Genomic DNA, 27,789 nt, shown 5'->3' with positions numbered 1-27,789 from the left:
ATTAACCTGCTTCCTCTCACTGGCTTTACTGTTTTTCAAATATTTCTTCCCACTAGAAGCTCAGGAGAGAGGAAAGATTAAAATCACAGAACCCGTGATAGGTCTATCCTTAGAAGACAGGTCAAAGAATTTTGAAATCAGTTCTTTTTTAATTAAAAGTAACATTGTTATTAGCAATGACAGCAGAATCTCAACAATATTAGAAAGTCAAATTCAGGTCTGAGTTCCAAATTTTCAGTCCACTTCTATCTTTTATTAACAGAAACAACTGATTCTTTTTTGCATTTGATATTTTAATTAAATCATTTCTTTGAACAGCATTTTAGCTCTATGGTGGCTGTCAAGAAATTTAACTAGTAAAACAACGGAAATATCGCAATAGCTCTAAGGGATCCATACCAGTGGCTGCTGTTCCATGCTCCTGCAGAAATGTCAGCGTGGAAATGGTCACATTCAGGAGGATTTTAGAAACTCTGGAAAAAGTGTTGTTGAGTGGCAGCCAATCTAAATCTTCCAGAGATGTTAAGGAACTAGAACCAAAACAAAACCAGAGCAACGTGAGTTAGCAAAACAAGCGGCATCGATTCCAGATCTACTTCCGTACTCCGACCGGGCCCCATTCCCGTGCAAGACATGGGTGGTCCATTTACATATCAGCATTCACCATGGCTTTCAATGTGACCCTAATTCCCTGGGCTAGGAACTAAACGTAAGAGGTAAGTGCTTTCTTAAGTTCATTTGGGCAGCCAACGAGGCCAACCCGTGTGCAAAGTGCTGTCACCCCAGAAGAGCAAAATAGCACTCAATCTGACTGCTTCAAGTTCAGATGCTCAGTGTAATATTCAGAGGGCAGCCTACTGGACTGTCACGTACCCCAATCCTCCACTCTGTCTTAACCCATGGATCTGAGTACATCAGGGTTTCAATCAGTGGTTTTGAACTGTTTCATAGAACAAGGGGCTTCAGGGAGTCCACGTGTATATAAAGTTAATTTTGTTTTTTTAAATATCAATATTTTATTTTATAAATAATCATAATTAAACCCATAAGTTGGAAAATCTATTCAACTGAAGTGAGAATATATCTAAATGCTAGCAACACACAACCAGCAATACATAAGTTGTGCTTCAAACAGCTTATTTTCCCATAGCTTCTCGTTAAGGAAAGTCCCTCATGGCGCTCTTGTGTATCTTTGAGCATCGCAAGATTACGTGACAGATCCCCGAAAACTGGCTCCACACGCAAATACTTATCTCTACGAATGAAAATTTTCTTGACATCACGTCACCCACGCAAAATATAGAAAGAAAATTAACGTGGAAGCTGATATGGTTAAACAACCGTTGTCAATATCTGCTAATTTCAAACTCTGTCTCTCCAAGGAACCCTGGTGCTCCCACTGCCCACTGCTCCCACGCTCAGGGTTTAGGGCAGGGCCTCCAAGGGAAGCACCCCAACGTGTTCAAGTCAACCAAGACACTGTCAAAATACGTCCCATTCTCCTACACTGACAAATACGCCTGCATAACAGCCTGGAAAAGCAGGTTCAAATTTAGAATTTTCTGATTCTCAGAATTGTGCACCAGAATATAGGGGTTTGGGAGCACCTGCTCCCGTTCCCCCAGCTCACCCCTCCTCCATTGGACACCCAGCTCCATCCGCACCTCAAGGGGCCTTGTGTGCACACATGTGGACACTCCATCCTGCCCATCCAAATACCATCCACACCCTCTGAACCACAATCCTGCCAACCCTGGGCCTTGGGGTGCACACTCCAGTGGTGGGAGCTGCCCTCACAGTGGGGTAGCAGGGAAGAGGCCCACACTGCTCTGGAAGTGGGCTCGGGCCACTGGGTCAGGGAGCATCAAGGTGAGGGGGCTCTGTGAGCACATCCTCTCAGCCCTCTGGGCTTCCTGAGCCATCAGCAGAGGCACAGGTTGCTCAAGGCCAGACAGGGGACCCTCTTTGGGGCAGGGACCCCTCTAGCCCTGGCCTAAGGCCAATGCTGATTGTTCTCACTGACAGCCGATAAAACAAGTAACAATTAAAAACCTTAAAAGAACATAGACTTTTACCAATAAAATACCATATTTATACAATAGGTTGACACAAAAGAATTCAATTCGGGTGGGGGAAATCCATGTTATTAAAACACGGGAAACCCACCAAAGGAAGTAGTCCCTCTCAAAGGTAACCTCCAGGTAACATTATGGTCAGATCCATAATAGGAGAACAATGTTCAACTCAGTGAGTTACGCAGCAGAAAGAACTGAGCTTTTCAGTTCTGGAAGATATTTTGGGAAATTGTAGCATAATTTATTAAGAAATTAGTTAAAATTATTATATTCATGTATCACCTCCAATAATGAAAAACTTAAACAAACCGAAAGTCAATTATAAATGATCAAGAAAATTATGGTGTATGATAACTTACCAAAATGGAATATTACGCAGCCATTAGAAATGATCATTTGAAGACTATTGGAACATGTGAAATGTTGATGTAAAATAAATTGTTTAAATCAGGGAGAATATGCTCTGAAAAGTGTGACTGCGTTTATGTAAAATATTTATACAGGCAGACAAGGAATAAATGTGGAGATGCAAGAGTTCCAGCCATTTCAGGCTGACATCGTTCTGAATTTTTTTCCTGTATCAAACAATTACTCAGAGATACATATTTTCCCATTAAAAAGTAAGGAGGAAAAAACAACACATTTATAAATACTTATATTTTTCTTTTTAACTCACTTCAGAACTGCCTGGAGAAGGTGTACACCCCCACGTATGCCATCTGCAATGTGAACATTGTTTGCATATAGTCTTGGCAGTAAAAGTAGAAAGTTCCAGATGTGGGGCTGCTGGTGAAGGCTTTCCAATTTTGATATCGTCTCCTCAGTCTTATTGAGATCCACCTGATAGAAAAAAATATCAAGAGTTTTCCTCTTTAGTTTTGTTAACCAATTAAATGATTGGCGGATAGGGGGAGGCACCAGAGCAAAGGGGTGAGAATGTGGAACCTCTGGTGGCAGAGACTTATGACTGAGAAGTCACTATTTTGAATAAACAAGATTTAAAAATTATTCACCAACTGGAAGAAAATATTTGTAAATCATATATCAAACCAGGGGTTAATTTTCCAAAATATATGAAGAACTCATACAACTTAACAACAAAACATTGAACAACCTGATCAAAAAATGGGCAGAGGAGGGACCAGACCAGTGGAATAGTGGTTGAGTTCATATGCTCCACTTCAGCAGCCCAGGGTTTATGGGTTTGGATCCTGAATGTGGACCTACACACTGCTCATCAAGCCATGCTGTGGCAGTGTCCCACATACAAGAGAGAGGAACATAGCACAGATGTTAGCTCAGTGACAGTCTTCCTCAAGCAAAGAGGAAGATTGGTAACAGATGTTAGCTCAGGGCTAATCTTCTTCACCAAAAAAAAGGGGGGGGGGGTGCAGAGGCTATGAACAGACATTTTTCCAAAGAAGATATACAGATGGCCAATACGCACATGAAAAGATGTTCAATATCACTAATTATTAGGGAAATGCAAATCAAAACGACAATGAGATATCATCTCACACCCATAAATATATACACCCAATGGGATACTACTCAGCCATAAAAAACGACAAAATTGTGCCATTTGCAACTACATGGATGGACCTTGACGGTATTATGCTGAGCAAAATAAGTCAGACAGAGAAATAAAAATACCATAGATTTCACTCATATGTGAAGTAATAACACATAGATAAGGATAGTGGTTACCCGGGGGGAAGGGGATGAGGGAAGGACAAAAGGGGTAAAGGGGCACATGGTGTATGGTGATGGATAAAAACTGGACTGTTGGTCATGAACACGATGCAGTCTATACAGAAACTGAAATATAGTGATGCACACCTGAAATTTACACAATGTTGTAAGCCAACATGACCTTAGTAAAGTAAGTTTAAAAAATTATTCTGTTGGGTTTTTTTTTAATTTTGTAGAAATAATGGACAGAGAAAGGGAGATAGAAGTCTGTTTTTATAAGAAGTTGCACCAGTTTCTAAGATTTTGAGAAAGATCTTAGAAATGAATGATGAGTTGTTCAAATGTGAACAAAAATAAACTACCTATTGTTATTAGAGGCTTTCCTCTAATGGCAGGGGAACCCAATCATAACTGATATCACAGTACAAACAGTGGAATATTATGATTCCTCCACACAAAAATCCCTGACTCCCTCTCTTCCATCACCCAAAGAGCTGTTTTGATGGCACAACCAATAGAACCCCAGACTGGAGGAAGGTAAATTAAAAATTATGGCTAAAAGAATATTTTGCCAGCACAGGCATGAAATAAGAAACTACAGACCAGATTTCTTTTTCCTGAGTAAAAAATGGGACCAAAGGAAAGAAGTAAAGATGTTCATTCTAATAGGCAGGAGAACTTTCTCCTCAGGCAAAGGTGTAGGGAAAGTGGTAACAAAATCCATCTCATTAAAGCCATAAAGCAGTTGCTTTAAAAATAGCAAAGCAGGAAAGGTTTGAATACGAGGGCAGCACTAAAAGGAGTAGAGACAAGAACTGTGTGGGAAAAACAGAAAGAAAACCCAAATTTTAACTAAGCATTGATGGCTTGGTCAGAAGGCACCCTTTTGAGCCTGGTATGTGGTACAGAACCTTCAGATTATTCTAGACACCGGAGTTTTTTCACACTGCCCGCTAAGAATGGCAAAGTGAAAAACAGAATGACCGCGAGTCTCCAGTCTGTCCCTGAGCGCCCACGCTCCCTCTGGGTGACGGTACAGCCAGACTCTCAATGACATCCCAATGAGAACTAGCCTACATGTCTGTGTCTGAGCCCTTCAATCGCTGGCTCTCTTCTCTCAATCTAGTTCCCATTCCTTCGATAAAGCTAAGTTCAGCATTTTGCATCACTCGGAAAAGTTACACTATCTTTTCTTCTGATTAGGTACAGTGCTGTGGTTGTTTTAAATAAAAGCTCTTCAGATCTCCAGCTACTCCACATAGGACATGGCTCCCTCTGCCTCCACACCACCGTCAGCAGGAATGAAGAGGGCGTCCCAGAAGCCCCCAGGGCCACTTTCTGCCATTTCTTGAGGATTTTGGCTTCTGACCCTCTGCCATTCTATCCATCATAACTCCTTTGACGATTCTTAGAAACTTCAATATCCGCTATGTGATCGATCCTTCAAATCACCTGTGTTACTTGAGCCCCCTCATCCAACATTTTCTGCTACCTGCTTGAATCACCTATTCCCATGGTCAAAATCAACCAAAAATGTGCCCAGATTTTGTCAACTTTCCCATGGAGGGCAAAATGTCCCCCTGTTCATAACTAGTGCCTGACTGAAGGCTGTGTTCCTAGAGCAAGTCAAATTACGTGCCAAACACATGAATCTCAGACCTAATGAGATCAGATGGACTCCAAGCCCATCTTATAAAGCCACTCACGCTGCCGTCACCCACCACCCTCAGGCCTCAACATCAACCTTCTGCTTCCCCTAGACGGAGAGCCTTGCTCAAGAAAACTAAAACTCGTCTTTCAATCCATTCATAAGCCATTCTGGCTGTCTTAAATACATCTTCTACATAGTGTTATCAAAAATCAAATCATTAGAAAGAAGTGTTTGAACAAATTAAATTTAAAACCAGTGTTTTTTAATTAAATCATTAGTCTCTGAAGACTGAATTTCAAACTTTTGTTAAGATACTTACCATTAAAAAACTGGAACCATAAGAAGAATCTACAATAAAGAAGATTTCAGAGATATTAGTTCAATAAAGAATCAGAAAGCATTTGCTGAGTGCCTATTTTAGTTCTAAAATCAAATGAACCATCACAGAATCCCAGCCCAAAAGACGATTACACCCAAACTGAAGACTAAATCTGAAGGAAACAGTCACTTTTGATTGCCAAAATACATTGATAATAAATAAATTTCTGGAAAACGATTTAACAGGCAAATCAAATTCAATAATCTGCCAAAAAGTATTATTTTATCAATCTCTATTCTACAAGCATTGTGAGCATTCACGACAGGACAGAGAAAGTGAGGGGATAATAAAGAAAAGCAAGAAAAGTTGAGGGAAAGAAAAGTAAAATTACGATTTTTCACATTATATTCATTGTGACATAATCAGGAATATCTACGTGGCCCCTGTCCCTCGTTCCTGACACAGAGCCCTTAAAACCCTCAGAATTTCCTGAGCGATGGGGGTGCTGGAATATCTCTCATTATAACATCTAGTCTTAGCCCCTGGTTCCTGACACAAGAGCTTCTAAGACTCTTTGAATCTCTGGAGTGAGAAAAATGTCTCTTTGTGTAGTAATGAGATGATAGGTGCTGAGGCCCCAAGATAGCTTCAGGATGTGGGCTGGCGGCCGAATGACCAAGGCAGGGTTAGAGGGTTGGAACTTTCAGCCCCATCGCCCAGCCCCTGGCCTCCATGGTGGGGAGAGAGGCTAGAGATTGAGTTAATCACCAATAGCCAATGACTTAATCAATCATGCCTACCTAATAGAACCTCCATCAAAATGGTAAATGATGGGGTTCAGAGAGCTTCTAGTTTGTGAACACATCTACATGCCAGGAGGGTGGCGCACCCCGACTCCACAGGAACAGAAGTTCCCGTGCTTGGGGCCATTCCAAATCTCCTCCTATTACTTCTTCATTTGGCTGTTCATTACAATATAATGTATTCTTTATAATATCCTTTATAATAAACCTGTAAGTAAAGGGTTTCTCTGAGTTCTGTGAGCCATTCTAACAAATTACAGAATCTAAGGAAGGAGTTGTGAGAAACACCAATCATAGCCGAGTTGGACAGAAGTGTGGGTACCCTGGGGACCCACTATTTGCGATTGGCGTCTGAAGTGTGGACAGTCTCCTGGAACTGAGCCCTTAACCTGCAGGGTCTGCGCTCACTCTGGGAAACTAGTGTCAGAACTGAATTAAGTTGTAGGACACTCAGTGGGTCTCCACAGAGAACCGGAAAATTGCTTGGTGTAGAAAAGCCGCACAGTTGCTGTCAGAAATGTTGTGAGTAGAGGAAAAAGTTTTCTTTTATACACATACTGTGGGAAATGGCTCAAATAGTAGCAAATTGAAAATCAAGTGGAGACTTCATCTCAAAAAAAAATTAGTTCTCCTTTTAATAGAATGTTGAAAACCACATTTGAAAAACAAATTTTATGAAAGTAGAATGATGCCATAATAGTGCCTAATATAAGAACTCCACCACCTGGTGTTTGAAGCTATTCTGGTCTTTTGTTGGTGCATTTGGGTCCATTGTGAAACCTGCCTGCCTTGCCCCACCCGGTACAAAGGTGCCATTTTCTTTCAGAAATAACACATCACGTCACCTCCTCTGAGTAGCCTGTAGGAGAGCAGAATGTGTCACCCCAAAAATGTGTCACTTTAGCTTGATTATTTTTAAGAACAAAAGATGCAGGAAGAAACTTTGAACTTCCTCCCAAATACCTAAAAGAATTTAAGATAGAAGGCCCATTGCAGGAAGGAGCTATCACCACAGATGACTATAGTGTAATATGAACCAGGTGTGGCAGACAGGGAGGAATCTAGCTAGGCCCATTTGATCAAAATCCTCTCCATGTCCCATTGTCTCCGTAAGGCATGGCGAGCATGTTTACTAAATATTTGCTTTCCCATCTCCATGTGAATTGCCTCCCTCCCCTTTGAAGTCCCAAATCATTAATCCCAACATGCTCCTTTGTCCTTAGCTGAAGATGGTATTTAAGGGGGAGGCTTCACTCATCTTGGTGAGTTATTCAGTTTTCCTAGGTTTCTCCCATGTATACATGTTATTAAACTTTGTTTGACTTTCTCCTGTCATTCTGTCTCATGTCAATATGATTCTTAGACCAGCCAGAAAAACCTAGAAGGCAGAGGAAAATTTCTTCCTCCCCTACAAGCTTATTCTTCATTTTTCTGCCAAACTTTTCATTCCACTTTCTTGTATACACTCCATGAAGAGAAAAACATGTACATAAAAAGAAAAATTTGAGATGGATACTTAGGGTCCCTAGATTTAGCAAATAAAAACACAAAATGTCCAGTTCAATTTGAACTTCAGCTAAACAATGAATAATTTTTTACCTATAAGTATGTAATATTTGGGACATACTTATAGTAAAAAGTTATTTGTTGTTTACCTGAAATTCAAATTGAACTGAATGCCCCATATTTTGTCTGGCAGCAGTGGATGCAATAGTGCTAAAAAGAAAAAAACAGGTGGATCACTGTAGCCCCAATTTATTGATGAAGTTTGGGCGATGACCTGACCATGTGAAGACAGGCAAGTAGCAGCGCCCCAGCAAGGTTCAAGCTTCTCCATTTGTAAACCGAACTCTCTAAGATCTACATCCATTCTAACTTTCTTTATCAGACATATATAAACAAGAGTTGAAGCCTCTTAGAAGGTGGACATGCTTCATAAGGAACAGAAATAATCAGCCCCAACAATCCAAATGTTTGTCATCAAAGCGAACTAATCATCAAAACTGAATTAAAGTGTTACTAACGTAGAGAGACCAACCCACGTCCACCAGAAGGAGGAAAGGAATCAGGAGTGTGTGTGCATGTGCACTTGAGTGCGTGTGGGTGCATGTGCATGTGGAAGGTGGGGACAGACTTTAAAAACAGAGGAAGAAGGAGTGACAAAGGAAGCTAGCAACAGAAGAAAGAGAAGGAGACGGGAGAGTGGACCCTGGGAGACAAATCAAGGATGGGCTTCAGCCCCTCTGAAGACTGTGCCCAAGGTACCCTCCACGGGAGGCGGTGGGCAACCATCCCCACCCTTCACAACCCAGCCCAGGGGCTGGGCCTCCCCATGGAGGGTGCCCCTTTTGCTAAGGTCCACAATGACAGCCTAGTGCAATAAGGAGGCTAAAACGTGAATAGGCTTTTAGAGACATTCTGGGTCCTTACAGCCCCGGGAGACCTGCCTGGCCTGGGTCCTGGCAGGCGATTTTCAGTGAGGAGAGGGTTACTTGCCTGGAGTCTTGGATCTTTCTATCCAAAGTTTTTGCAAGTTTTTTGCCTTGTCCATCATTTCGTTAATTTCCTCAGCAAGGTCCTGTGTCTCTTTTAAGAAGGCCAGGTCATTGAACTTCTTGTGATGGCCAGCTGTGGTTTGGAACCTAGACGAACTTTAAATAAATGGAATAAATACCACAAGTAGAACTCTTTTCCAAGAACAGATTTCCTTAGGGTTTTTAAGGTTCTTGATACCCAATGCCAGAGTGTTTCCGACTAAACTTGTACCAATTTACCTTTCCACCAACCGCCCTTACGAGTCCATTTTACTCAACCCTCTATCAGAATGGAAACTATCACTGAAAAAAACCTTTGCTGATTTAAAATTAGAAAATTGTTCTCAATCTGTGAAGCTCAACTATTTTATGCTTATTAGACATTTCATTTTTTGTCATTGATTCAACACATGTCGTACGGCTTGCCTTGTGTGAAGTGCTGGTAATAAACATACCAGGAACAGAACAGACCCCATCCCTGCAAACGGAGGAGATAGGAGATTAATGAACAGATATGCTCATAATTACAGGGTGAGGTAAAGGGTACCAGGAAAACCAACCCAGTGATGAGATAGGAGTGAGTGGAAAAGTCTGTTGTAGAGAGGGTGCTCATGGCAGGCCTGAGAGGTGGCCATGCTGGGCCAAAACCTGAAAAACAAAATGGTGGGGCAATAGGAAGAAGTGTGGGGTGCGGGCTGGTTAGAGGAAGCACGTGCAAAGGCCCAGAGGTGAGGGTGGCTGAGGTGAGAGAGAAACACACAGAGAGGGACAGAAAGAGAGGGAAAGAGAAGAAAGGGAGAGAGCCAGAGGGAAGGAGAGGGAAAGAGAAAGAGTGAGAGAGAGAGAGGGAAGGAGAGAAAGGATGGAAGAGAGAGATTCTTGTGGTGTGGGGAGTGGCCACAGGACATGGAGCCCAGTCAGGGAAGGAACAGTGGGGAGCTGGGACAGGCGTCACCGGGGACCACTTAGTCTGATCTCAATTCTAAAAGAGCCCTCTGGTTCCAGGGCAGAGGCAGATTCAGAAGGACAGGGTAGAAACGAGCAAACAGTGAAAAGGCTTTGGAGAAAGGAAGTGGACGGTCTCAAGTCCATTCTGGAAGCAGTCTGAGAGGACCTTTAATGAACTGGATGTGGAGTGTGTTAACCATGTCTTTTATTTTCTGTATTCTGAGGCTTTTGAAATGGCACATAAGACACTGACCAGCTTAAAATAGTTGAGCTTCCTTAAAATAGATTGTTGGCTAATCAAATCTTGCTCAATAACAGAGATGGCCCTGTGCACCTGCTAGGCGGGAACCCACAGCCCCAGGATGACCCCGGCCTTCAATAAGGAAAATCAGGCTTCCAGCAGACCGAGTAGCTTGATTACTGATTTGAGACCAGCCAATCAGCTTACATGGGCCCAGCTGCAGCTTAGTAGCTCCTAACTCCTTAAATTTTGCTCCAAACCTTCGTTCACGGAGACAGATTTAAGAGCCTTGCCTCCTATCTCCTTGCTGGTCAACCTCGCAATAAAGCCTTTTCTTTTCTCAAAAGCCAGTGCCATGGTATTGGCTTCTGTGCACATCAGGCAGCAGATCTTTACCAGGTAAAACTGAAATCTGGGCCTTAATGACCACTGACCATGGAGGGACAGCCCATCCTAGGGCAACTCAATTGCTAGAGACAGCAAGGGACTCTCCAGATGGTCACTTCCATGTCTGCGTGTCTTACACAATTCATTAGAACAAATCATGGGCACCATGAGGATGGGGAGCTTTTGGGACAGGGCATCTTGGAGGACTGCCCGGTAGCGGTGGAAGGTGGCACCTCCCCCTCATGAGAGAAGGACTGCTGTGTGGAGTGGGAATGGAGGCGTCAGTGACATCCAAGTTTGGGATGCCCACTGGACACCAAGGAGAGAAGTCAGAGCCCTTGACACAGGGTCTGGATGAAGGAGGGAGGTCCGCTACAGATGGATGCTCAGGGCCTTTGTCTGGTTTTCTACTGGCCTGTTCACTGTCTTCTTTATGCTTTAAACATAGTATCCTTTTGTCACATTTGTCACATTTGTAAGCAATATCTTCTCCAGTTTTTTTCACTTACTTTTAATTCTATTTTAGCTTTGAGTAATTTTACTCCCAGAAGATAATAACAAACGTAAAATGTATAAACAGTAATGTTTATCAGAGCAACAATCCAAAAGAGAAAAATACAGGAACTATGTAAATGTCCGATTACAGAAGAATAGTTAAACGCATGACAGCCTATGTTGTGGAAAGGATTTCCTTTGTCTTTAAAAATGAGGCTCCTAGAAATCGACTCCTGCAGACGTGGTCAGACTCCAGTATGCTGATGGACCACCAAGGGGAGCTTGTTAAAGTACAGACTCTGGGTCACCACCCACCCATTGTCTAGAGGCTGCCCAGGAATCTGCGTTTCAACCCACACCTCGTAGTGGTTCTGATACACAGGATCCACGGACTAACCTCCTGGTCTGGGAAAATGCACATTACGTAATTCTAATTGGAAAATGATGATAAAATTGCTATATTTTCCTTAACTTTATCATGTATAGGAGAAAAAAAATATTGTTACTAGTAAACAAAAGAAAACATTCTCATGACCTTTGAAATCAGCACAGCCTACATCTAATCTCAAATTCAGTGAGAATTTATTTTTAATCAGTAAGAAACTACTGATTTAAAATAAAATAGGAAATCATTTCACAAGTTGCTGGAAGCTTATTGAAGTAACTAGGTTCCAATTGCATTCAGCACATCCAAGAGGAAAAAAACTAAAATGGAGGGCAATTTTTCCTGATTGGAAAGTTACAGAAGCTATTAGGTTTCTTAAAATCCCAATTCCTTTATTTTACAAATTATAGAACATTGTGAACACAAAGTAACAACTGTGAACAGGTAAATCTTCCCTGAAATAATCACAGAGCTTGCCTGATTCCTCCCACAAACATCACTGTTTAATCTCCACATCCTATAATGAAGTCAGACTGGGTTCCACAAACACTGAGTGATGAATAAAATAAATCCAGTGCCTTTCAGGTCACAGGCCACTAGAGATGAAAAAATGAGGCCCCAAGAATCAAAGTGAATTTGCTAAAAGCAGAGGCACTGAAGGGGCAGAGGCAGGTGAGCCCAGGTAGCCGAGCGCTGGCTCCATCACTTTCTGTTACGCTCTACAGATATCTCACCTTTTAAACTGTGGCCTTTGCCTTGAGTGGGTGAGAACTCCAACAGCACAATGAGAAATCAGTGATTGCTTCTGTTGTGGCCTCAAATTAAAGGATAGAAGTGACCCCTGGATGCTGTGGACCGTGATGCAAACTCTCCAGCCTCACCCACACGTGGGGCTCTCCCGGGAATCCACAGAATTATCAGATTATAGAGACTAATGTAAGCCAAGGTGACTTCCCCATAACAATGAACTGGTTTTATGTTCTTTTTCTAATTAGTATTTCAAAAGTACCTCAATTTGTCCTTAAGACCAGATTAAGAACTATTACCAACATTAGACATATTTATAGCGGAAAAAATATATAGAAAATCCTGGATTAAATGTTCATTTGTGTGTGTGAGAGAGAGAGAAAAAATTCCGGAGTCCAGGGAAATCCCAGTACTGTAAGACGATTTGGGTGGAGAGCAATTTCCTCCTTCCTGTGTCCAATTCTTTCTTTGACCTTTTATTGTGTAACATTTGGCCTTGCCAGGAATGAAAGGAGTTGTGAAAGGAAGGGGGGAACAAAGAAGATTTGGGGGGTGGGGGAGGCTGGTCACAAGAAAAGGCTACTTAGCAGGTGACTGAACTTCTTTCTCAGCCCTCAGACTAGTAATGAAACCACCATCTCAAAGGGCCGGGAACCAAACGTTGCATCTAGCAACAACGCTCGTGTGATTCCGGTGAAGGACATGAGAACATCAGAAGTGGGAGGAATTGCCGAGGCCCAGCCTTCAGTCTGCTGATGAGGAAACTAAGAGCAGGTGAGGGTTCCCTTGAATTCAAAATGTTTTCCAAGCAGCGTCTCCCTTGGAAAATCATCTTTAAAATAAGATCAGAATATAATCCACCTAATAGAGTTGGTGGAGGGTCAGCAGAGGGAATCTAGGCAAAATCTTAGCACAGAGTCCAGCACTCAGCTCTCTGGAGATCGGAATAAAGGTTAGTAATAATACAGCTAATGCTGGGAGAGACCCATTTTCAGCATAAGAGCTGCAGGAATAAGCAAGCAATAGGATTATTGTTTCTGCCACAATTTGTGTTAATTTTTCTAATTAGTTTACAAATAAGACAACTTTTACAGAATTTGAATTATTTTAAGACAACCAGATGTAAAGGCAAAAATAATTCTCCTAGGAACGCTGTTTTGGGTGATTCACATACTGCTCCCCTTCCTCGGGGCCAGGGAGGAAATATCTGGAGATCAGCTGCCTTGCCGTGAGGAAGGCTTGCCAGGGGCTGACCCTGCCCTCGCTGTCCACCTCTGATTCAGGGCAGGTGCTTGAAAGATCCTTCAAGGATGAAGTGGTTTTTGAAACTGGTAATAGGTCTGGGGTCTAAAGGAGAGACAACGTCTGAGAAGCCCCAGGTGAGGAAAGAAGGAGAGCAAGAAATCTCTGAGACTCTCTTTAGGTCTATTGAAAAATAATCCAAACTCCAGGCTAGATACATTGGCTGGGAGTATTTAATGGGACTTCAGAATCTCCGCCTCCAACACACTCTTGGTTCCCTCTGCTTCCTTCTCACCAGGCATTTCCAGCCCAGCCCTCAAAATGAAGAGCTCTGTGGCTAATTTCAGGGTTAGCTGGGAAAGAGGAGCTAAAGGGAGCAGGTCTCACTCCATAGTCTGTCTTGCCATGAAGGAAAGAGCCCCCAAGTGATAGGTGAGCGCCTCTAAGAAACACAGTTAATTCAAATTCTAACCATTTCATAAATCTCTTGTAAAATATCAATGGAAAGAGATTGCGCCACCAGTATTGGACAGCTTTGGCTCTGGGTATAAGAAAATTCTATTTATTGGCCTTAGTTTTTCATTGACACAGAAAAATTTTCAGCTATTTAAAAACTGCCAATAAAATAATTTTTAAAAAGTATTTCTATTAAAACATAAATTGGGGGCCAACGCTAGTGGCCTGTGGTTAAGTTTGGCACACTCTGCTCTAGGGGCCCGGGTTCCATTCCCAGGCATGGACCTACACCACTCATCAGTGGCCATGCTGTGGTGACAACCCATATACAAAACAGAGGAAGACTGGCAACAGATGTTAGCTCAGGGTGAAACTTCCCAGGCAAAAAATACAAAACCCTTAAATTGGAATACTGTTCAGCAATAAGAATGAAGAGCTGGCACATGCAGCAAGATGGATGGATGTTAAAAGCATCATTATTAGTGGAAAAAAGCCAATTTCATAAGACTACCTTCTGCATAATTCAATTTATATAACAATACACAGTATAATTTATATATAGTTATATCTCAAAATGACAAAACTATAAAAGCATAGAACAGATTATTTGTTACTGGGGATAAGATACAGGGGTGAGTGTGACAATCAGGAATAGCATGAGGGAGTTTCTTTGTGTTGATCAATGGATTCAAGATATTGATAATGATTGTGTGATCAAGATAAATATTGATTGTGGTGGTGGTTACATGAACCTATACAAGAGATCAAATTGCATAGCAATACACACACACACACACATGAGTGCATGTAAAAGCTGAATAAGACCTATAGTCTACTTAACAGTATTGTACTAATCAATTTCCTGATTTTGGTACTGTAATAGTTATATATGATGTCACTATTTGAGGAAGCTGGACTCGATGTACTATACTGGAACTTCATTTTTTTTTGTTGTTAAATTAGGTTTTTGGTTTTGTTTTGTTTTTTGAGGACGATTAGCCCTGGGCTAACATCTACTGCCAATCCTCCTCTTTTTGCTGAGGAAGATTGGCCCTGAGCTAACATCTGTGCCCATCTTCTTCTACTTTATATGTGGGATGCCTGCACAGCATGGCTTGACAAGTGGTGCATAGGAACACACCTGGGATCTGAACCAGCAAACCCCAGCCTGCCAAAGCAGAATGTGCAAACTTAACTGCTGTGCCACTGGGCCGGCCCAAAGGTTGTTTTTTTTCCCTTAACATTTTTTTTGTGTGTGGTGAGGACGATTGGCGCTGAGCTAATACCTGTTGCCAATCTTCCTCTTTTTTTTCTCCCCAAGACCCCCAGTACATAGCTGTATATCCTAGCTGTAGATTCTTCTAGTTCTTCTATGTGGGACACTGCCTCTGCATGGCTTGATGAGAGGTGCTAGGCCCACACTCAGGATCTGAACCAGGGAACCATGTGCTGCCAAAGCAGAGCACACAAACTTAACCACCTGACCATGAGGCCAGCCCCTTGCAACTTCCTTTGAGTCTACAATTATTTCCAAATGAAAATGTAAAAATAAGCAAAGCAAAAAATAAATGAAAAACTCAGGAAAGAATATTTACAACTCATATCACAGACAAAGTGTTTAACTCCTTAATATGTAAAAAGCCTCTAGAAATCAAGAAGAAAAATAATTAACCAAGAGAAAAATGGACAAAAGATATGAATAAATATTTCACAGGAAAATAAATATAAATTGTACATAGAGATATAAAAATAGGTTCAACACCCCCTTTAATAAGAAAATGCAATTAAAATTACACTGAGATCCATTTCTCATCGAGAAATTGGCAGAAATCTGAAGGTTTAACAAGACCATCTATTGGCCTCACTGAGGAAAGAGATAGCCTCATATTTTGGAAGATCGAATATAGAAAATTACAATCCCATAAAGGAGCATTTGGAAAAGACCATCAAAATCAAAAATGTATTTAGCTCTTTACTTACAATTCTGCTTCTAGGAATCACTCGTACAGATATATGTACACTATTAACCATTAGAAAAATACGACAAAAAGGTATAGTTAATAAGTCAATAGTGAAGAAAAATGAAATAATAAGAAATATTCAATTTATATAAACAAAGGCAATAAAAAGAAAAATAGGAGTAAAGAAGAGATGGCAGAAGTTGAAAACAAGTGGCAATACATAAATCCAATATAGTAAATATAAATGGTCTATACATTAAAAAGCAAAGATTGTTAGACTGGATGATAAAGAAAGAACAAACTACATGCTGTGTAAATTTTAAATATAAAGACAAAGAGAGCCAAAAAGTAAAAAGATGGAAAAAGATACATCATGAAACACTAATCAAAAGACAGCTATAGTGTCTATATAAGTATCAAACAAAGTAGGCTTCAAAACATGGACTAGAACCAGGGATAAAGAGATTGTATATCATTATATATTAAATATTGTGTATTATAATGTAATGTGTTATATAATGTATATAATATTATAAAATTATATTATAATGTAATTATATATTATGTATCACATATTACACGATACATTGCATATACAGTATAATGTATGATATCATCTGTATAACATATATATTATTTTATATCATGATAAATGAATCAATGAAGAAGATTTAACAATCCTAATGTGTATGCACTTATACCAGAGGTTCAAAGTGAATGAAGCAAAAACAATAGAACTGAAAAGAAAAACAGAAAAATCCACAATTACCATTGGAGATTTAAATTCCTTTCTTGATTATTTATAGAACAAGGAGACAGAAAATCAGTAAAGGTATTGAAAACTTAAGCAACACTCCACCCAACCCCAGCAGAAGGCAGTCTCTTCAAGTACACATTAAATAGTCATCAAAGGAGACCACGTGCTAGGGCCACAAAACAACTCCCAGCAAATTTAAAAAGACCTCAATCACATAGAGTTCTCCAATCACAGTGGAATCAAGTATAAATTAGTAATAAAAAGATTTCAAGGAAAGCTTCAAATACTTAAAAATTAAACATCTAACCTACAAATAACTCTGAGTCAAAGAAGAAACCACAGTGGAAATCAGTTAATATTTTGAACTTAATGCAAAGGACAATACAGTGTATCAAAATTTGTGAGATGCAAGAAAGCAGTGCTGAGAAAGAATTATGAGGCTTTTAATCTTTATACTAGAAAAGGTCTAAAATCAATGATCTACAGCTGAACATAAAGAAGTAAGTAAAGAAAAAACAAATTAAACTCTAAATAAAAGAAATAAAAAGCATCCAGGTAAGAAAAGATGAAATAAAACTGTATTTCCAGATGATATGATTATGTACATAAAAAATCCTAAATGATGTATTAAAAAGCCACTAGAGGGACTGGCCCAGTGGCACAGCGGTTAAGTGTGCATGTTCTGCTTTGGGAGCCAGGGGTTTGCCAGTTTGGGTCCCGGATGTGGACACAGCACCACTTGGCATGCCATGCTGTAGTAGGCATCCCACATATAATGTGGAGGAAGATGGGCACGGATGTTAGCTCAGGGCCAGTCTTCCTCAGCAAAGGGAGGAGGATTGGCAGCAGTTAGCTCAGGGCTAATCTTCCTCAAAAAAGGAAAACAGCCACTATAACTGATATTTAAAATTTAAAAACAATACCAAGAAACATGAACTACTTAAGAATACATTTAACAAAATGTGTATAAAACTTAAAAACTACAAAAATACTCCTGAGAGAAATTCAAGAAACTTAGATAAGCAGAGAGAGATATCCCACTCATGAATTAGAAGACTCATCTTAAGATACCAATTCTCTCCCAACTAATCTATAGATTAAATGTAATTCCCTGGGACAACTGGACATCCATTTGCCAAAGAATGAAGTTGGACCCCTTCCTCACACCGTACACAAAACTCAACTCAAAATGGATCATAGACCAAAATGTAGGAGCTAAAACTCTTAGAGAAAACATAGAAGTAAATCTTCATGATCATGGGTTACACAAAGCTTTTTAGATATGACACCAAAGGCACAAGCAACAAAAGAAAAAATAGATAAGTGGGACTTCATCAAAATAAAAACTTTGTGCTTCAAAGGATACAATTAAGAAAGTGGAAAGACAACCAACAAAATGGGGGAAAAAATATGTGCATATCATGTATCTGATAAGGGACTTGTGTCCAGATATGTAAAGGAGTCTTAAAACTCACTAATAAAAAGGGGCTGGCCCTGTGGCCGAGTGGTTAAGTTCGCGCGCTCCGCTGCAGGCGGCCCAGTGTTTCATTAGTTCGAATCCTGGGCGCGGACATGGCACTGCTCATCAAACCACACTGAGGCAGCGTCCCACATGCCACAACTAGAAGGACCCACAACGAAGAATACACAACTATGTACCGGGGGGCTTTGGGGAGAAAAAGGAAAAAATAAAATCTTTAAAAAAAAAAAAACTCACTAATAAAAAGATGGATAACCCAATTAAAAATGGGCAAAGTATTTGAATAGACACTTCTCCAAAGAAGATATACAAATGGCCAATAAGCACATAAAAAGATTGTCAACATCATTAACCATCAGGAAAAAGTAATTCAAAACCATAATGAGATATCACTTCATACCCACCTGGATGGCTATAATCTAAAAGACAGAAATACAAGTACTCGTGAAAATATGGAGAAACTGAACCGTCATACACTGCTGGTGACAGGGCAAAAGGATGGAGTCACTTTGGAAAATAGTCTGATGGTTCCTTAAAATATTAAGCATACAATTATCAAATGACTTAGCATATACTCAAGAAAAATGAAACACAAGTCCATACAAAAACTTGTATATGCATATTCAAAATCAACTGACTGATTCAAAAGAACGAAGTACTGACACATGCTGTAACATGAATGAACCTTCAAGACATTATGCGAAGTGAAAAATGACAGTTACAAAAAAACTCACAAGTTGTATAATTTAATTTCTACAAAATGTCCAGAACAGTCAAATCTATAGAGACAGAAAGTAGATTAGTGAATGCCAAGGATAGAAATAGGGAGATCAGGAAAAAAATGGGAGTGAATGTTAATGGATATGTAAATTATACTGTATATAATTATATAAATTTATATAAATTGAATCATACAGAATGTAGCCTTATGAGATCGGCTTGTTTTCTTTCTGGATGATGACAATTTTCTAAAATTAATTGTGGTGATGGTTGCACAACTCTGTGTACTAAAACTGTTGAATTGTATATTTTAAATGGGTCAATTTTATGGTATGTGAATTAAATCCCTGTAAGGGTGCTTTTAAAAAATGTAATCCCAATCAAACTCCTAGCAGGCTTTTTTGTAGAAATAAACAAGCTAATTTCAAATTTATATGGAAATCCAAAAGGCCTAAAAGGGCTAGAATAATTTTGGAAAAAAGAACAAAATTGAAGGACTTATAGTGCCTGATGTCAAGACTTTCTCTAAAGCTGGAGTTTTTGAGAATACTGGCCTAAGGCTAGTCAAAAAGATCAATGAAATAGGAGACCAAAAACAGACCGACCTACTATTGTCAGATCAACGGGTTTTCAATAAAGATGCCAATTCAGTTTAATGGGCCTAGGATAATCTTTTCAACAAATTGTACTAGAATAACTGGATATTCATATGTAAGAAGATAAATCTCAACACTTAATGTCTCCTCAAATGCAAAAATTAGCTAAAAATGGATTGTACATCTGAACAGAAGCCTAAACTATAAAAGTTCTAAAAGAAATTCTAGGAGGAAATCTTAATGATCTTCTGTTAGGCAAGCATTTCTTTGTTAAAGAAAAATACAAAAAGCACAAACAGAAACAGAAAAAAATTGATAAATTGTATTTGGAAATTGGAAAAACCTCTGCTCTTCAAAAGGAAAGTCACAAACTGGAAGAAAATAGTCACAATACAGATTTCTGATAAAAGACTTAGAATATTTAAAGAACTCTAAGAATTCAATAAAACCAAAAGTTAAGTATTTAAAAATTAACTACAAAAAGATTTAAACAACCACTTCAAACACAAAAACTTCAAATGGGCAATAAACACATGAAAAGATGTCAACATCATTCATGATTAAGGACATGGAGGTTAAAACTACAGTAAGATCATGTGACACAACCATTAGAATGGCTAAAATAAAGAGACAAGCACAATACAAGTGTTGACAAGGATGCAGAGCAAACAGAACTCTCATATATTGATGGGAAGGTTGCAAAATTGTATGACCACTTTGGAAAACAGCCTGGAAATTTATTATACAGCTAAACATACACTAAACATTTATCCTAACAACTCTACTCCTAGGTGTTTAACCAAGAAAAATAAATATATCTGGCTACACAAAGACTTATTTTTTAAGTTCATAACATCTTTATTTATAAACAGCCAAAACAGGAAATAACCCAAATGATCAGCAATGAGTGGTGAATGGATAAACAAATTGAGGCATATCTAAACAATAGAATAGTACTTTGCTATTTAAAAAGGAAGGAATTACTGATACATACAAAACATGGATAAATCTCAAAATATTTTGCTGGGTGAAAGAAGCCAGACACTAAAGACATATCTTGTATATGAAATTCAGTAAAAGACAAATCTAAATCTAATCTAGGGGACAAAAAGCAGTGTTGCCTGGGTCTGGACAGGGGGTAAAAGTGAGGCAGATTGGACTGGGATGGACCACAGAGAATTTGGGGGGATAATGGAAATGTTCTATATCTTGATCATGGTGGAAGTTACCTAGGAGCATAAACATGTCAAAACCTACTGAAATGTACTCTTAAATATTATTGTATAGATCAATAAAGTTGATTTTTAAAGGTTAATTTTATTTCCATAACATGAGGAATAATCAGTGACATACTTTTAAAAAGATACCATTTTCAGTAGCAAGAAAAATCAAAGTAACTATAAAAATTTAACAAAGATACGCACGACCTCTATAGAAAAATATCATAAAGTTATGCTGAAAGACACTAAGAAAGACCTAAAAACGACATGATGTATCATGATCATGGGATTCAATGCAACTCCAATTAAAATCCCATTAGAGTTTTTTCATTGACTCTGACAACAAGTTTGTAAAATTTCTATGGAAGAACCAAATCGTCCCTAAAGGAGAAGAGCAAAGTAGGCATATTTACTGTATCAGACATCAGGACATTAGGAAGCTACGATAAGAAAGACATTGAGGTATGGTTCAGGGACGGCTTGATAGACCACTGAAGTCAGAAACAGACATGGTGAATAGGAACACTTGCTTCATGTCAGAGTGGGGCTACGGATCAGTGGAAAATGGATGAATTGTTTATTGAGTGAAACTAAAACAAGTGCTTATTCAAATGGGAAAATGTAATTGGATCATCACTATACCCTAGACGTAAAGCCCAGATGAATTCAACATTTATAAGTTGCAGGGGATCAGAATTGGCCACCGCAAAATGTGTCTCTGAGGCTTGATTATTTTTAAGAAAAAAAGACTCAGGAAGAAACTTTGACCTTACCCCTAACTGCCTAAAAGAATTTGAGACAGACAGCCTGTTCCAGGCAGGAGCTATCACCATAGAGAACTACAGTATAATATGAAGTAGGTGTGGCAGACAGGGAGGAACCAACAAGGCCCATTTGATCAAAGTCCTCTCCATGTCCCATTGTCCTTGCAAGGCATGGCAAACATTTGCTTTTCCCTCTGCATGTGAATTGCCTTCCTCCCCTATAAAGTCTCAAACCACTAACCCACACATCCTCTTGTCTTTAGCTGAAGACGGTATTTAAAACAGTGGCTTTGGCCATTTTGGTGAGTTACTCAGTCTTCCTGAGTTTCTTCTATGTATACGTGGCATTAAATTTGTTTAATTTTCTCCTGTTATTCTGGCTCATGTCAATTAAATTCTTAGACCAGCTAGAAAAACCCAGGGGGTAGAGGAATATGCCTTCCTCCCCTACAATATGAAAGGAAAAATGGTAATAACTTTAAAGATAATGTAGGAAATTATCCTTATGACCTAAAGCAGGGAAGAATTCCTTAAACTAAACTAAAATAATAAACACAGGGTAATAATATAAAACCAATATTACTGGGGGAGAAAATTATGAGTAAAAAATAGCAGAACACTCCTGATTCCCCAAGTTCTTATATTCTACCAAGAGGCACCTCAGGCTGGGCACTAGAGCGATCCAGGGGACCAGCCCTGTAATGCGGTACACTGTGCATGGGTAGACAGGAATATCTGTGTTACCGCGTGATAAGGAGCACTTCTTCATCCAGGAAGTGGCCGAGTCAGAGAGGGGGCGCCTCTTGGCTCAGAGGCTGGTTTCTTCCCCTTGTGCATCGCTCAAACCTGTGAGCCAGCTCTTCGCTAACCTATTAAAAGGGGCCTAGAAATAAACCTGAGGACAATGCAAAATTGTCTTTCCTCGGTGGCTTCTTAGGAAGAGAAAAGGGGGCAAAAAGCCAGAGACTAAGCTAGAGGCAGGGCCAAGAGTCAATCAGTGCAACAGGCCAGACCCTCCAACTGGGTGTGAAAGGAAATACTTCTATTTTCTTAAAGCTTCAATGTCCCCAGAAGGTGGTTCTGAGGGCACACCATCTCTGAACACCCTGACTGTGCTGCCTTCTTTTCCAAGGCCAGGAGGGGTCAGGGGAGGCAGAGAAGAAACCGAAACAGAATAAACCACAGTAATCCCTGATCTGGTGGAACAAGTCCAGGCAAGAGAGGATGTCAAGAAGGAATGACTTCTAACACTGTGCTCCACAGAGACGCCAAGAAGGAAGCTGCTCAGAGGCTGTGGAGTTTCCTCGGGAGGAGGGACCTGTGACCACTGGGGCAGCGGTCTGCCTATGGGAAAGGAGGAGGGAGGGGACGGTGATAGGAGAAAGGTTGGTGAAGCTGAGGAGGGGAAGGGAAGTACTGATAATCCTAGAAGGGTCCCAAGGGGTAGGGATGGGACAATGAGCACAGAAAGCATCCTTCTTAATTCTGCCTCTGGTGTCGGTCCTCCTCCATGTCAGAAAAGCCTTTTAAGAAACAAGGATCAAATTCTTAGCCACTTTGGATGGGCGAAGAGGATTCAGCTACTTGTAAAGAAGCTGGACCCAGGAATAGGGAAAATTATAAAATAGAGACTCTAAAGTTTGGAAAACACTCTAAAACGTGTCTAAAGAGTGAAAAGCAAATCAAGAAGCCGAGAGATGAGGCAGCAGCAGCATGGAGCAAAGAAGACTGCGAAGCAGTGGGTGAGAAGCAGGTGGGGACAGTGAGATGATCCTCAAGGGATCTGAGCGTATTTGAGAACGGAGAAAAATAAAAATAAAAACATCGATGATAGTGAAGTTAGAATACTAGGAAATAACGGGGAATAATTATAAAGAGAACATTTTGAGGAGTTGCTGTTACCTTTACCTTAAACAAAACAGGAATGATTGCTCATACTGTGTGAGAATATCCACTTAATCTGCTGTCAATCATGATTCATGTTTTTGCTCTGAAATCTTCTTGTCAGAGCTAAGGGGAAGCTCCGTAACAGAGCCAGGAATAAGAAAGTTGATTTTCATTATCATAACTTAGATCAGATGAAATTTGGGATTTCTGCCCAAAGTGAATTTTTCTCAGGGAATCATAAAGGTCTTGGAAATTCATAAACTAAATTAACCAAGATAATGTCCTAATAGACATGAAATGAAAATTTTGCTTTCAGATATTTGTAAACTGAGACAGTTACAGCAAAGTAATCAGAAGTGAATATTTATTTATGCCTTTGAGGGTCATCTGAATTCATATTTGAACCAATAGGAAAACAAATGAGAAATGCTCAGCCCAGAGGCCAGGTCTGAAGCCAGAGGGGAGCTTAACTGTGTGCCTCTTTGCTCTTCCTGGTCCCTGCTTCTCTTCCTTCCTTCCTTATTCCTGACAATTTTCTTTCTCTGTTTCATTTTATATTCCTCATTCCTCAGCCTCAGGTATTGCTGGACACGGGGGGCATTTCATTCCTGGTTACCAGAGTCAAAGGCTTCGTGGTGACGATGCTATGACACAGACTGTCATTCTCTGATGTGGCGTGAAGCTCTCTCACCAGGCGTATGTTATAATCCCAGAGCTTCAGCAAACTGAAGTGATAGCATTGAAGTGGAGGAGGATGGAGCAAAAAGGACAGAGTTCTTTCCTGATGTGGAAAAACATTTTATTATTCTTACAGCTAAAGTCGTAAGAATTTATTATTAACTCCCATCAGTGGAGAGCTTCTGCCCCATGCATTATGCTGGACATTTTATATATTTTGTCTTTAATTCTCACAACGCTTGAAGCAGGTAAGTGAGAAACAGATTCAGAGAGGTCAAGTAATCTGCACAGGGTCACAGAACTGAAAAGAAACAGGGCCAGTATTGTTTGGTGCAAAGCCCAACTTTTTCCACTTCTACATCGTTTAAATTTCCCATCCTGAGCAAGGAAGAGATACAAGAAAGACCTGAAATGGAAATGCAGGGAAGCCTCAATCTTCCAATCTTCTAATCTGCCCAGAAAGACCGAGGTCTATATACTTTCTTTTTCCACACACAAAAAAAGATCATCAAATATTTTAGGGTCACGATTTTAGACCAGTTCCAAATAATTTTATTTATATTATACTTTTATATGAACTATCTCAAAAAAACGTAAGCATTATTTATAAATATTGTACCAGATGTGTCCAAAATTATCTGGAAACTTTTCATTTCTTGTTGTAATTTAAGGTGAAAAATAAAGATCATATATTTTAACATGCTTTACATTTAATTGTCTTAGATTGTTCAGTACCTGGAAGCATAGATGAAACAAAACCAATATACTTGATATATTCGATCTATCATGATAAATCAGTCACTTCCCTTTATCCCTAACTCCACTGAGAGAAGCTTCCGGAGCACTCAGGATCCTCTGAGTTAAATCCCCTTTACTATGACTCTTCTCAAATGAAATACCTCCTGCTCTTTCTTTTTGGTCTTCCATGTTAATTGGTGCCATAGGCAACCACAGGCACAGCTTAGCATCAAGAGAGTCAGGGTTAGTCCATTTAAGAGGCTAGATGGAGAAGAAAGAGGTGAATGACCATTGTTTTCATTCGATCTCAGCTGTGAACATGATGCTGGCCAAAAATAGCACAGTAGGAAACCCCAGTGGATGGCTCAAACAAATACCTGTTTTGGCAGCATTTGGCACCCAAATGAAAAGTTGGCTAAGCAAGTAATTTTGAAGTGAGAGTTTTAACCTACAGAAAACAAACTGTTACATGTAAACGGCATTTGCTAGTCAGCAATCACTTTGTGCTTCTTAGAACAGCAGTGGAACGACCTCCTACCGGAAGCTAGCCAATACTTGGAGACATGATCATGTGAGTCTGAATTTAATAAAACTGATTTTTTTGTAACTCTAAATTCTGCACTTCTCATGATCTCTGACTTGTCTCAAATTTTGGGGGCTATCCTAAAAGCATCATGCCTGTTCTATGCATCAGGTTCCCATGAATTCTGAAAAGGATGTTTCTGTTTCTCTTACCGAAAATGGTGCTCCATTGACTCTGCATAGCTTACATTCCTGCACCTCGACCCAGTGTTGCAAAGAAGGCCTTGGACAAAGGGAAACACGCCCCGGCTGGGCAGATCCCGGGGTTGCAAATAACCTAGATGTAGATGCAAGAAAGAAATGAGTCCATACAAATGGTACCAGAAATGGCATTCCTAGTGAGTTAGCAAAGCCTTCTCTTCCCTAAGAATGTTCATCCACTCCAACACCCCCTGGCAATGGTAACACCATCCGAAATCTAATGGATCATGTCAGCCCCTCTCCTACCCACGTGGCAACAACATCTGTCACTCTTTGCCATGCCTCCTTCTCGAAATGCTCCCCATATAGACTCCATATTCTCTTCACTTCCTTCCACCAGGAGCATCTGGTACTCCTGCTCGTCCCTCGAATGTACGCTTCTGGAGACCTTTGTCCTGGGCAATTCTCCTTCTTAAGTGGCCTCATCTACTTCCAAACCCAGGTGAGCTCAAGACTCGTAAATCTGACTGACCAGGCAGCTCAGCCAGGCAGTCTCATGGATGGGCCTCTCAAATTCAGCATGACCACACTGAACGCAGCACCCGCAAGTCCCCTACTCCTGGGCCTCTTCAGTTCAGTGAGGGTGCGCTCTCCACACAGCTGTCCCAGTTGGAGGCCTTCCTCTCCTCTTGACATCCAGGCAGTTATGCTTCCTGTCAATCCTACCTTCTTCTTTTCTTTTGAATCTGTCCTCTTCCTCCTGTTTCAGGCCGTACCCCTGTCTTGCCTTGTCACTCAAGAGCACCACAACTCATCTTGTGTTCTCCAGTGTTGATCCCTCTCATCTCAAATTCAGCCTCTACCAGCATCTGCACACTCATCTGATTATGACCTTGCTTGAAACCTTCCAGTGGCTCCTCAGTGCTCTTTCAGAGTTCACCATCATCAACATCATACAAAGTCCTTTATTGATTGGACCCTGCTTACTCCTCTAGTCATATGTCTGCATCTTGGTTGTAATAAACTCCTTTTAGCTCCACTTTTCCATACGCCATCGGCCTTGCCTAGATCATTCCTCCCCTGTACACCCTTACTCTGACAAACTTTCATATTGCCACTTCCTCAGAAGTCTTTTCCTAGAATGGATTGGCCGCCTTTCCTATGTGCTTACACGGAGCCTGTACAGAATCCCATCATGACACTTGTCCCACCTTATTGTAATAGTCTGACCCTACAGTGAATTCTGTAAGAGCAGTGAAAATACCTTGTCTACTACTTTGTTCTCAGCAAGGCCTGGGACGAAGAAGGCACTCAATACATATTTGCTGAATGAGTGAATAAATTAACTCACTATTTTGGATAGTGACATACTATTTTAGATAAATCCCATCCCTTAATAATCCTTTATTCATACAACATTTTCAGAGTTAATCACACATCCATATTTCAAGTGGTATAAGTCTGATAGAAACAAAACAGACCATCATTTATCAAAGAGGGATGCTGTTGAGGTTTCCAAACAAAATGGTCTTTCTGATAAAGCTCCTGGAGCAGAAGTAAGTAATCAAAAATGGTTTATCAGTGCATCACCACCATCAGCATCATGATCATTGCCATCATCAAAATCATCATCATCATCACCATCATCTCCATCATCATCACCATCATCATCATCATCTTCACCATCATTGTCACCACCACCACCACCACCATCACCACCATCAGTACCATGCTGGGAAACTGATACTCTGTCTATATTTTTAACGGCTTGTATACCTGTGCCCAAATTGAAGCAATTTATTTAGAAGGAAAAATCTATCTGCTAGATTGAGCAAACATGTGGAATATCATTCTTAAGAGCAAAAAGAAACTAAATTGATGCTTAGTGGCACATACCCCAGAAATGTAGCTATTATGATATTACAATAAATCCCTATCCATTTGTTCCACTCAGAATTTGGAGTTTATAGAGAACAGAGGAAAGAGTGCTGTATTTTTCCTCCAGAGGTTTGTAATTCAAAAAGTGTAATAAAAGTACAACTCACAATTGTCTCTATGTCTGGGGGGTTCTTGAAAACGAAGGACTGTCAGAATCAAGAACAGGATACATGGCCAGAAGAATTCAGCAAGGGAAAGGACCTGGGGAAATTGTCAAAAACAAAAACAGTGCTTGAATAAATTGCGAAGTATTACAGGTATCTCCACCTCTTGAAGAATGGTATAGAGGCCAGATCAGGCCTCCTTTAAAGGAGATCATTGTCATCCTACTCCGTGCCTCTGAGACAATCAC

The 27,789-nt window shown here is 40.1% G+C and overlaps 1 protein-coding gene across 1 annotated transcript in view; it reads right to left on the bottom strand.

The window, feature by feature from the left end:
- Positions 1-27,789, bottom strand: part of ABCA13 (ATP binding cassette subfamily A member 13) — a 407,666-nt gene that overhangs the window by 359,551 nt on the left and 20,326 nt on the right. The window contains exons 2-7 of the mRNA XM_046670200.1: positions 27,545-27,638; positions 25,512-25,635; positions 9,037-9,191; positions 5,738-5,766; positions 2,752-2,915; positions 400-530 (exon numbers count right to left, since the gene is read on the bottom strand). Of these exons, the coding sequence (XP_046526156.1) occupies positions 400-530; positions 2,752-2,915; positions 5,738-5,766; positions 9,037-9,191; positions 25,512-25,635; positions 27,545-27,638 (697 nt within the window). The remainder of the gene's footprint in view (positions 1-399; positions 531-2,751; positions 2,916-5,737; positions 5,767-9,036; positions 9,192-25,511; positions 25,636-27,544; positions 27,639-27,789) is intronic.

Source organism: Equus quagga, chromosome 8, assembly GCF_021613505.1.
Source record: "Equus quagga isolate Etosha38 chromosome 8, UCLA_HA_Equagga_1.0, whole genome shotgun sequence".
Classification (NCBI taxonomy): domain Eukaryota; kingdom Metazoa; phylum Chordata; class Mammalia; order Perissodactyla; family Equidae; genus Equus; species Equus quagga.
Note: the sequence above shows the minus strand (reverse complement) of the source record. Positions and strands in the feature narration are given on the sequence as shown.